This window comes from Girardinichthys multiradiatus, chromosome 2 (genome assembly GCF_021462225.1).
Source record: "Girardinichthys multiradiatus isolate DD_20200921_A chromosome 2, DD_fGirMul_XY1, whole genome shotgun sequence".
Classification (NCBI taxonomy): domain Eukaryota; kingdom Metazoa; phylum Chordata; class Actinopteri; order Cyprinodontiformes; family Goodeidae; genus Girardinichthys; species Girardinichthys multiradiatus.
In genome coordinates, this window is record NC_061795.1 from 1,297,829 (window position 1) to 1,309,983 (window position 12,155).

The following is a 12,155-nucleotide window of genomic DNA, read 5'->3' on the forward strand; positions in this document are numbered from 1 at the left end:
AAGCCCCAAAGAAGCATACCACCCAGACTGTTGCATGCCCAGAGTGAAGCATGGGGGTGGATCAGTGATGGTTTGGGCTGCCATATCATGGCATTCCCTTGGCCCAATACTTGTGCTAGATGGGCGCATCACTGCCAAGGACTACCGAACCATTCTTGAGGACCATGTGCATCCAATGGTTCAAACATTGTATCCTGAAGGCGGTGCCGTGTATCAGGATGACAATGCACCAATACACACAGCAAGACTGGTGAAAGATTGGTTTGATGAACATGAAAGTGAAGTTGAACATCTCCCATGGCCTGCACAGTCACCAGATCTAAATATTATTGAGCCACTTTGAGGTGTTTTGGAGGAGCGAGTCAGGAAACGTTTTCCTCCACCAGTATCACGTAGTGACCTGGCCACTATCCTGCAAGAAGAATGGCTTAAAATCCCTCTGACCACTGTACAGGACTTGTATATGTCATTCCCAAGACGAATTGATGCTGTATTGGCCACAAAAGGAGGCCCTACACCATACTAATAAATGATTGTGGTCTAAAACCAGGTGTTTCAGTTTCATTGTCCAACCCCTGTACGTGCTGTTCCAAATTATGAGGGACCAAAAATGACAAAATGAAAAATAAATATGTAAATAAATAAATACTCATATAAATAAATAAATACACATATAAATATATTTATTTATTTATTCATTTATTTCCTTCTCTTTTTGCATTTATACATTTATGTATTTATTCATTCATTTATTTATAAATTTTTTCATTTATACCTTTATTTATTCCTACATTTATTTCTGTATTTCTGCATTTCCACATTTATTTGTTTCTGCTTTTCTGTCTCCGTATGTTAATGAGGTGGGTGGTTCTAACATTAGTCTTCAGCACCATTGGTTAGAATTGTGTGTATGATCTCCCTCATAATGCAAGAAACAAGACTGAAAATGGTTTTCAGGTGAACAGGATTTTGTGTGCAGCTATAAGGGCTTCTTTAATATTGGGATTTGTATTATTCATTGTGATTTTATTTTATGTCATATTGCATGAACAAGCTGTAAGACTTTTTTGTGTGCTCATGTAATGGTTGTGACACACTGCAAACAGTAAAGGAAAAGTTTATTATTATTTGGTTGTAATACAGGGTTATTATCAGTATAAGCAAGTCTGCATCAACAAGGGCAATGTTATGTTTATTCAAAAGATTCAAGATGAGGTTCTCTGTGTGTGTTATGAGTTTGTTGGCACTACAACAGGCTATAGTGAAATTATTGACCATTTTATGCATATTTTACTGAATATTTGGCTATTTAGGCTATAGTCTTTGGTAAATTCCAATTTTTTTAAGTATTAATTTCCAATCCAAGAAATGTAGTATGAAAAATGTGACATCACATACACCTCTCCTTGGCGGTTTTATTGAATATTTCTCCATCATATTTTTCTGGTGTTGCAATTTGAAGATGGTTGCTACGCATTTGAGGAGCAGCAATCTCTGCATAGAGGCTATTGCAAGTCTCCCAGCGCGGTGTTAGGCTCGTTTTGAGGAAAATACGATTGATGCTCACTGTCTGCATTGCTGTGGTTGCAGAGGTGTTGGTTTTGTAGAGGCAATGTTCCGCTGATGAGTTATTGGTCTGGAAAAGCTGAATCTGTGAAAATCTTTCTGACTTTACCGAAGTAAGTTGGCGACCAACTTCCTCCAGACTGTCCAATATAGTGGAGTCAACCTCCACATCCATCTCAGCTTGGAGCTGATTGAAATCCTCCATGACCCATGCAAAACGAAAATGGAGGTAGTCATTTTGGTCAATATCATTTGCCAATGACCTTAAATCATTGGCAATGGCTGTAAGAGAACCCTCCGTCGTGCCTACCAAAAGAACTTCGATACCGGAGTCTAGGCAGTAGCAGCAGGATCCGGATCAATTCTAACCAATGGTGCTGAAGACAAATGTTAGAACCACCCACCTCATTAACATACGGAGACAGAAAAGCAGAAATAAATAAATGTAGAAATACAGAAATAAATGTAGGAATAAATAAATAAAAGTATAAATAAATGAATGTATGAATAAATAAATGTATAAATGAAAACAATATATAAATAATGAATGAATCAATACATAAATGTATAAATGCACAAAGAGAAAAAAATAAATGAATAAATAGATAAATAAATATATTTATATGTGTATTTATTTATTTACATATTTAATTTTCATTTAGTCATTTTTGGTCCCTCATACCAAATCGTAGTCTTTGAGCAATCTGACAAGAGATTTGTCTGCTTCCTAAGGGAGCAGTTACCACACATCAGCTCACAAACAAACGGGTCTGTGTGTGAATGTACCGAGATCAATATCTAAATTTACTGCTGACTTAACAAAGAGAATCTGAAGTGAGTTTGGCAAAGGCGATGATGGATTCGTCTTTATCTGTTTATGGATGGTCAGTCAGATTTAAAGGGTTATAACACATAGCTTTTAATTTCATAGGATCATTGTGAATTCTGAATCCATCTATTAGTTCTGGCATTGTGGTGTAAATTAAAGTGCAGCACATCTGTCATCACTGCTAAATCACATTGATTAGGTGTTTAGTTTTACACACTATATGCGTTTTGAAGATGACACTTGGTTGAACCGTGTAAATAAATTGGTTAGTATTTATTATTAGGAATATCCCATTCCTCATACCAGTCTGAGTCATTTAGGATTAGGGATGTACTGAGAAGTCCCACTTTAATACTTCATTAAAATCAATGCCTCCTAGCTGTGAAAAAATTGTTTTTGTTTGTCACTCATGAACATTTCAGATTATCAAACAAAGTTTATGATGATTTCTTTTGATAAAAGAAGAAATGTATCTAAAGCAACCTGGTCTTATGTGAACATATAATTCACTGGGTTTAACCACATTTTTTGACAACTTGGTTCAGTATCACTGGCTGCACCCAGACCTGAGTACTGCTAGACCCGTAGGATCATAAAATTACCTAGGTAGAATATCTCTGACAACACGAAGTAGGCGATAAGATCTTCCAAAGCAACACACCATGCCTGATATAAAGTGGCTGACATCAAGTCAAGTTATCAGTCTGAAAAGACCTAACTCAGGCAGGCCTAGCCTCCCTCAGCTACCGTTAGCGTTCATGATTTAACAATAAGAGACTAGGCAGAAATAGCATCCATTGGAGATTTCCAAGACCAAAACCACCACATACTGAAAGGACACAAAGGTCATGTGTAAAATAAATAAATCTCGAGGATCCCCCAGACTTTTCAGAAATGAATGTTTCGATTGCTGAGACAAAAGTAACATTTTTCGGAAGATGCACTTAAATCTAACACAGCACTTCAGAAAAGGAAATACTATAATTGCAGTTAAACATGGTGGTGGTAGGGTGACGGTCTGAAGCTGCTTCAATGCTTCAAGACCTGGAGGACTTGCCAGAATTGATGGAACCATGAATTCTGCTCTCTACCACAAAGTTTTGAAGAAGATGAATAAGATCTTGAAGAAAATGTCCAACCATCAACTCAAAACCCTAAGCTCAAGTGCAATTGGGTTATGCAACAGGCCTATAACCTAGAGCAAACCAGGATTGCTGTAAATCAATGTATTTTAGAGTGGCCTAGTCAAAGTCAGTTGACATAAATACAAATGAAATGCTTTGGCATTACCTTAAGCAGGTCTTTTAGGGTTATAAACCCTCTAATGCGACTGAATTAAAACAATTCTTGCAACAGTTGTAGCAAATGCTTGATGGCAGTCATTTGGTTTAGGTGGTAGTTACTTTATCAGGGCCAGGACGAACTGCACAGCAAATTTTCCCTTAATAAATAAAATCATTCACTTGAAACATTTATTTTGTATTTACTCAGGTTATCTTTGCCTAATATTAATGTTTGTTTGATGGTCTGAAACATTTAAGTGTGACAAACAAGCAAAAACAGAGGAAATCTATAAATGTGCAACAGCATACAGTGTTTGTTAGATCAACCAGATATTGTGCACAGTTTATAATGCACTTTTGTGAACCATGCACATGAAAATAGGCTGGGACAATTAAAAACTGGCTGAATGACACGCAGCAATATGGCTAAAGCTGAGGAAATCACATGGGGGACATCAGTATAAGGTATCTGATGTAGAGGCGACTGTGGCTCAGTAGGAAGAGTAGTTGTCTTGCAATTGGAAGGTTGTGGGTTCAATTCCAGCTTCCTCCTGCTGTATTTCAATGTGCCCCTGGGCAAGACACTTAACCTCAAGTTGCCTACTGATCTGCGTATCGGTGTATGAATGTGTGAGCGTTAGTGAGTGTGATTGGGTGAATGTGGCTCTAGTGTAAAGCGCTTTGAGTGGTCTGTAGGACTGGAAAGGTGCTATATAAGTTCTGTACATTTACCCTGTCAGGGACTCGATACTGAAGATGTCCTTTGTTGAAACCATGCTAAGGATTGATTCAGCTCATTCTTATGTAATTTTTTATTTTTGTTACTAATTAAAGTATGAGAAAATTCTAATTTGTGACATAAAAAGCAAAAGTAGTTCAGCATTTTATTAGTTTCTTTTTAATAATTCATGATTTTACTTAACGGAACAAGTTGTATATCCTTTCAGATCCACACACATTACCATCACATCTCTTGCATTGATCAATGAAACAATGCTTACGCTCCGTGGCTGTCCTTTAGTATCAGCTGTCGGAGTCCTTGCAGCTCTGCCAGGGGAGTGTCTCAGTCAGCACTCACCACTCGGAGGCCTGTCAACCTCATTTGCTTTCCCTTTCATGCCAGAACAGATTGATTATGATCCCTATCCTGTTTAAGCAATTATGGTACAACACTGAACATATTCCCCCGAGAATTGTAGCACACTGGGTGTTTTTATTCTCAATGACACACTCCTCTTGTAGCAAAGCCGACAGCATCATGAGTTGTAAACAGCATTCCTCCAGTGCTGATTGAAAAGCTACATATTGGTATGCTTCACTGCACTCAGAGTTGCTTTGTCAACGCGTTTTATAACCAGTTTTTAAACATATATGTGTAAATTGGAACAGGGCCAGACCTGTAGATGCTTAAATCATGTAACTGATGATTAAGTTCAAACACAACCTGCTGCGGTTAAGATTTATGGTACATGCAGCTGGAGAAATGGCTTAATTGCTGCTAACTTAACACAACTCGTAAGAATGCCAGAGAATGACCAGAGAGTGAAAAACATTTGATCTTTTAACAGTAAAAAAAAGAGTGCTAATTGATGGGTCCAAACCTGTGATATGTATTTTATATGCGCTACTATTCATAAAGAGCAAACCACCTACAGTTACACAAGTCACTAACTGAAGGATGCCTGAGGGATAGTGGGAAGTCAGAAATACTTTTTTTGGATAAAAATATCCGCCTGGTCTGGAATTTGAACATTTGAGGTGTGTAAACATTGAAACAGAGAGAAATTAACAACAGTATAAGCTCTTCATGAAATCGGCAAGGCAGAGATCATCAGCTTAGATGGGCCCTCTGTTAATGTTAGAATACTTGTTTAAGCGTTTTAGCACTTTCAAACTAAGAAATTGTTCTTAATGTTTTGGCTGGTGAAATAAAGCTTTAATAATAATGATAAACATATGCAGTCCACAAATCTGGCCATTATGGAAGAGTGACAAGAAGAAGGCATTGCTGAAAACGAAGCCATAAGAAGATCCGTTTGCAGTTTTTCCACAAGTCATGTCTGCAATTCTGGTCAGATGAGACTGAGGTTATTCTTTTAGGCCAACATGACACTGCACGTCACCCTGAGCACACTACCATGTTTCCCCCAAGATGAAACATGGTAGTGGCAGCATCATTCTGTGGGAATGCTCTTCTTCAGCAAGAATAACAGAGTGATCCTGGATTTAAGCCCATTTGAGTCTGCAAAAAAAAAAAAAAAATAAAAATTTAAATTGAATAGTTTAGGTCAAAGCATATTCATGTGAAACAATGGCCCAGTTGAAGTACAGACCTAAGCTGAATTATGAATCTGTGGCAACTCTTGAACATTTCTTTTTTTAAACAAAAGAAAAAGATAAAACATTTTTGGTCAGATGTTAAAATCACGGTGGTGCAGTTGGTAGCACTGTTGCCTTGCAACAAGAAGGTCATGGGTTTGACTCCTGGCCTGGGGTCTTTCTGCATGGAGTTTGCATGCTCTCCCCATGCATGTGTGGGTTCTCACCAGGTACTCTGGATTCCTCCCACAGTCCAGAAACATGACTCTCTAAATTGCCCTTAAGTCTGAATGATTTTGTGCATGGTTGGTTGTCCTGTATATCTCTATGTTGCCCTGCGATCTGTAGACTGCTGGAGATAGGCACCAGCTCCCCCATGACCTACTATGGAATAAGCGGTACAGAAGATGAATGTTACAATTTTTGTGATAAAACCCAAAAGACTTGCAGTTGTAATTGCAGCGAATGGTGAATCTACAAAGTACTGATTCAGGGGAGGTGAATAAAATACATGCCACACTTTCCAGATTTTGTGTTGTAAACAATCCTGAAAACTATTTATCCTTTTTTTTCCACATAAAAACTTTGCATTTGTATGTGTTTAATGACATAAAATCCCTATAGAAGACAATGAAATGCCTGTTTTTAACTGAAAAGGTTAAAAGGGTGTAAATACTTTTGCAAGACATGATAGGTTAGAGTACACCGCACACACCTGCGACTGACAGCAGTATGAGCTAAACAGAGGGTCTACAGGTAGTGCGTTCATCTGTGACTGTAACCCTGTGACTGGATGCCTTTAGGCTGGAAGCTAACTTTGTCATGGTGAGTCCCTGTAATGGGATGAACTGCTGCCGTGACACTGGGTCTCCTGGGAAAAACTCGCTCCGCTGTAGGATTCGTTCTTCTGCTACATCAAACATCACTCTCTACACCATGAGTAATGTGAGCCACTGCTGATGTCTAAACTGTTACTTTGTATTGACTGTTAATAGAGCCTGCGAGTGGTTCTAAACCTCTACACGTGTTTGTTCTGCTGAGTTTGCCTGGTGCTCCTCATTAGGTCTGTGGCTCTGTTGGTAACAATCAAACAGCTCTTCTGCTGCTAGTGGAATTTAGGAGCCCAAAGCGAACCCTTCCAGTTTAGCTGTGTTTTATATGAAGAACACTTCAAAGCCAAAACAAGTGCAGGCATAACTAAAATTGACAAGCTAATCAGCTGACAGTGTGCTTTTGCTTCTATTCAATAATTGGAGTGGATACCCCCTCAGATGTGCACACACACACCCACACAGTGGCTCTCCACTGTTGTTTACTCAGTCTACTGTTTTTACACTCTGGTTTAGCTTTTCAACGGCTGACTGAATGAGTCTGTAACTGACGGAGGCCCACCCCTGAACTGTCCAGTATTTGTGCTGATCCCAACAGTTTGCTCCACACTGGGTGGAACGGGTGACTGGGAAGGGGTTATGCAGTCAGCCTCTCACATTCTACACTGGGCTGGGAAAGTCATGGTCGAAGGCCCATGCAGTGGAGAGATTGATAAGGGCTTCTAATTGTGAAGGGTACAAATATAGCATGATGCCTTCAGTGTTTACAGTGCCTCTAGGGTTGCTCATTTCTTTTCTTTTCTCTCTCTCTTCTGTCACTCTAGTCACAACCAAAGGACCACATCATTTTGTCATCCTGTAACCGGACAGATTTCCTCAGAGAACGTGGACTTTCTCCTGCAAGAACAGTAAGTAAATAAATGTGGTACTTTTCGGCACCTTTAACCACAAAAATAAACCTGTTGAAAGAGCTTAATTATCACTCCATCAATAATGCTTTAGTCTTTCCATGCTTTCTCCACCTGCTCCTTGCTATAACAACATTTCTTTACTCCTTAAAATCATCTTCATCCCTGTTTATGCTTTGCTTTTGTGAATTCTCTATATAGTTGGCAGATTCTTTAGTTGACTTTAAAAACAAGCTCCTGTTTAAATGGCTGTCTGGCGTTCAGCAGAGTGGATACATAGAGGAAAGTTCTGTTCTGTTTCAAGTCAGGCTGCTTTTCTTTCATTTCTTGGTATCTGTTTTTTTTTTGGGTAAAGAAATGTGAAAAAGAATATGATTATGCATTTCTCAAGGACATGCAGTGATGCAGGAGTGTTTATTCCATCTTACTGACATCATTCATGTTTAATACAGTTTTTCAAATTGTACTGCTGTATATGGTATAATGTGGTTAACACTGTTGCCTTGCAGCAAGAAGGTCAGCATGTTGTACTGTACTGCTGCACCATTTGTATTGTAAGAGCGTGCTTGGGGTGTCTTTTTTCAGAGGGTTGACTTGTGGCGCATCTTTCTACTCTGCAACAGCTTACCAAGAAGGTACCCAGCTTAAAAGTTTGCTTGTAGCACACAAAGCAGCTGTTTTGATATATCTTGTTATCTCAATGAATGGATAAGCTTCCTATAAAAACCTGAGCTCTTTTTTTTCTTGTTCTTCCAAGATCTTCCCCCACCACTTCTGTTTCATTAGTTTTGGATTATAAGAGACTGCTCAATGCTAACATGTTTATAACTTGTAGCTACTTCTTCTATTCAGCCCCCAAAAGTGGCTGCAGTTTTATAAAAAGTAGTAAAATTGTTCTTAAAATTTCAAAATCAATTTTGATACTATGAAAATACTTGATGCTAGCTGTAATTTTCTATGCTTTGCTGTACATCAAAGTAGTAGACAAGATAACACGTAGCAGAAATACTATTATCCTCTGAGAAATATGCACCTTGGATTAATTGTGAAACGGATATTTTTACAGTGTAAACAAGCATCTACTACATACCAATGTTTTTATTACATAAACATGGAACTGGTCTGTACATTCTTTTTACTCTGTAAACAAAGACCTAGTCTGTGCAAATAGTTTTTCTGTTGTTTAAACAATGATCGGGTCTTTGCAAATGTACTCAGCAGCAGTCCAGTTTCTGAGTTCTGTTAATTATGCATTATCAGATGATAGTTGGCGTTGGTTTAGACTAGTTTCTGCTGTAATCGTAAACTTCATTGTGGGTCCACCAGCTGTTAACATTTACCTAATTTATTATTATCCATATTCGTTCACTACTTACAGAGAAGCCCTACTGATATAGCACACTGATTTTATTTTAGGTGATTGCAGGTAAAATGCTAACTTCTAAGACATGGCCACATTAAAAGGCAGCATTGGTTTCCTTTATGTTCAAGCTCTGCTCTAAATTATAGCACATTTGTTGCAGTGTTGAGATTAACTTCAGTATGCTTAGTAACTGTAAAAGTTTTAGTTGTTGTTTCTGGGTGTGTCATGAATATTGTATGAGGCTGACTCACATCTTGCTGTGCTGTTCAGTACTTTGCTCTCAGGTGCTTCAGATATTGATGTATCTGTGATTGAATTAACCTGTTTCAGTCTATTAGATCTCTGAAGGCTTATACAGATCTTGGGAACATTTACATTCTTTTGCAAGTAGGTAAGTTGGTAAACTTAAGCCAGAAAATGCTGTGATTGCATCCTCGTTACGCTCACACGTCTCGCCACAGAGAGACATCTTGTGGCATCAGGTGTTTCATAGTCTTTTGGCTGCAGTGCTTGGATACTGAGTTCCCTCTATGCCTCTTACCTGGAATGTGACACACTTCTCAGTTACATTTTTTCCTCTAAGTCTCTTTCCTCATTGCATCTAGCTCTTTTTTCTCTTGTTACTTCTCCTATGTATTCTAGATCCAACTTTTTCCTTTAGGTGTACTTACTGTTGATCCTCTTCTCGCCTTTTCCTCATTCTCTCCATCATTACTGAGAAACGACTAGGTTACATTTGTTCTTACAAAGTTGTAATAGATCCACCTTATTAACAGCTGCGCAGGCCTGAAACATCCCATCTGTTATAATTTGTCTTACCACATGTGACTGCATTTCACAGGCCACTTTTTTTTGTCTTTTCACGTTCCTTAATGGGACACAGGAAATTAAAGAACACAAGTTTCTCTTGATTTGATCACTTATCTTAATTTCTCTGTAGAATATGGGGTTAGGGTGCTTTAAAAAAAAAAATTATGGCACATTTTGATAAATCCTTGCTTTTGTATAATCAGATGGGTAACTTATCAGATGTGTAAAACATATGTTTTTAATGCTTATTTTTTATAGCTCATATATAAACTCAGATCTAAGCATTACACAGACTTATTTAAAATAACATGTTTTAACTCAAGCCTGATAGCAGCCTGAGTTTTTTTAAACCATGCAAAAAATTTTTAAAATAAACTGTTTTGGGGAGTTACTTATAATCATTTGTCACTGTTGACAGCCAAGTAGCCTTCATTCACATGTTCAAATAAAAAACTGTACTTTGAATTGAATGATGGAAAATGTTTCACCTTTTTTCAGATCAATGACCAAAGAATACATAAATAAATAAAACATTTTAAAAATGGCAAAAAAGTGGAGATACGGCGGTCAGACTTTTAATAGCCAAGACCAAGGTCTAATCTGCAGGTAATATAGGTGAACTATGAACAGATTTCTATCCATGGCCTGGTTGTTTACTGTGTTTTCCAACCTAGATCTGTTAGAAATATGTCTCTCAACTAAAAGAGGCATCATTTCCAACCTTTTTTTTTGGCTGGACTACAAACAAAGAAAATGTAAGCCTTTGCATTTGTGTGTGTGCTAGTGTGAGCTCGTACGCTACTTTCATCTGGTAAAAATGTGCTTTGAGGGTTATTGAGCATAATTTGAGTGGCAGCTTCAGCTGTAGGACAGATCTAGAATAAAGCACACTGTGGATGGCAGAAATGGAGTGAAATGGCTCTCCTAGCCCAGTAAATAATCTGCTGTAGCAAGAGCTTTACATTCATTGATGGAGCTTCTTTTTTATAAATCTACAAAGCCAGTTTTTATGAAGGTTATTTCTATTGTTTAATACAACTTGAATTTTGGAAAATCGCTTTGTGCAGGTGAAATGCTACAAAACGTGTAGCCTGCAGGTGTAACTGTGACTAAAACAGTGGACTTTGTAGGGATTTTCGGTACACCTTAAAATTTCTTAAACAAACATTTAAAAAAAAATAAAAGCCTGTAAAACTTCATGGTGCATGCAGTTAGACCTCAAATCGTTGATAAATCATAATGATTATGAGTGTTAGTGCACACTCGGCTCATTAGAACAGATGGTGCATGACATTGGGTTCACATAAAAGTCCAGGTTTTACTTGCATTTTGGGAACAAATTAACATTTTTATTTGTTCAAATAGAGAGAACGATTTACAAATCACAAACTGTAGTTTTAAAGAATCTGTTATGGGGTAAAGTACGAAAAGTTAACATGAATTGGAAGCCCTATGCTAGTTTTAGCATTGTTAGCTGGTAATGGTAGTAAAAATGTTCCTACAGGTCAATCATATCTGGTCTGCCAGTGTTTTTTTCTATCAAGTACACCACAGTACTAAAACTGTTTAACAGTAGTGGAGAGTATTTCAAAGCTTGCATAAACATGTGTTGTCAACTAGCCCTATGACAAGTTTTTTTGTCAACATAACAAGGCAACTCAAGAGGTACTTCCTTTTTCACTTCTGTAGAACAGTCTTAAAGAAAAATACAGTAGGTTGTCGAACCCAAAGCATACAGCTTCATGTTTTGGGACTCATAATATTAGATAAAATTGGTTTCACCTGAAAATGTAACAAGCAGACAGCAGCCGTCTGGTGAGTAGCTCTTCACGTCTTCATTTGGTTGAGAAATGTTGATCTTGTTACACCTCTAATGATACATATTTTACAAATCAAAGCATTGTTAAAGTTCGTATGTTAAAACATTATTTTTACATCTTAAAGGACATTTTGTTACAACAGAAACTGTAGGATACACAAATAAATTACTATTGATAATCCATTAAAAAGCCATTGTACACATGTTTAAGTTGTAAAGCGACTTATTCTCAGTAACAGTAAATATTTTGAGAAAATAGAATATTTTTCTGGCAATGTTGTAACACTGACTTGTTGTGCTGTGGAGTTTACAATTCACTGGTTGGAAAGAAGAAAAAAAAAACCTAGAGTATTGTTTTCATACTAGCAAAGTAAATCTGTAAATAAAGCTGCATCCCTAAAAACAAGAACCAGAAAGTAGGAACAAAT

General features: G+C 37.5%; 1 protein-coding gene across 9 annotated transcripts in view; it reads left to right on the forward strand.

The window, feature by feature from the left end:
* The window catches only part of LOC124880690 (pleckstrin homology domain-containing family A member 7-like), a 167,285-nt gene that overhangs the window by 79,583 nt on the left and 75,547 nt on the right, over nt 1-12,155 (forward strand). For all 9 annotated transcript variants that reach the window (XM_047385977.1, XM_047385960.1, XM_047385986.1 and 6 more), the window contains one exon: nt 7,652-7,735. In XM_047385977.1, the coding sequence (XP_047241933.1) occupies nt 7,652-7,735 (84 nt within the window). The remainder of the gene's footprint in view (nt 1-7,651; nt 7,736-12,155) is intronic.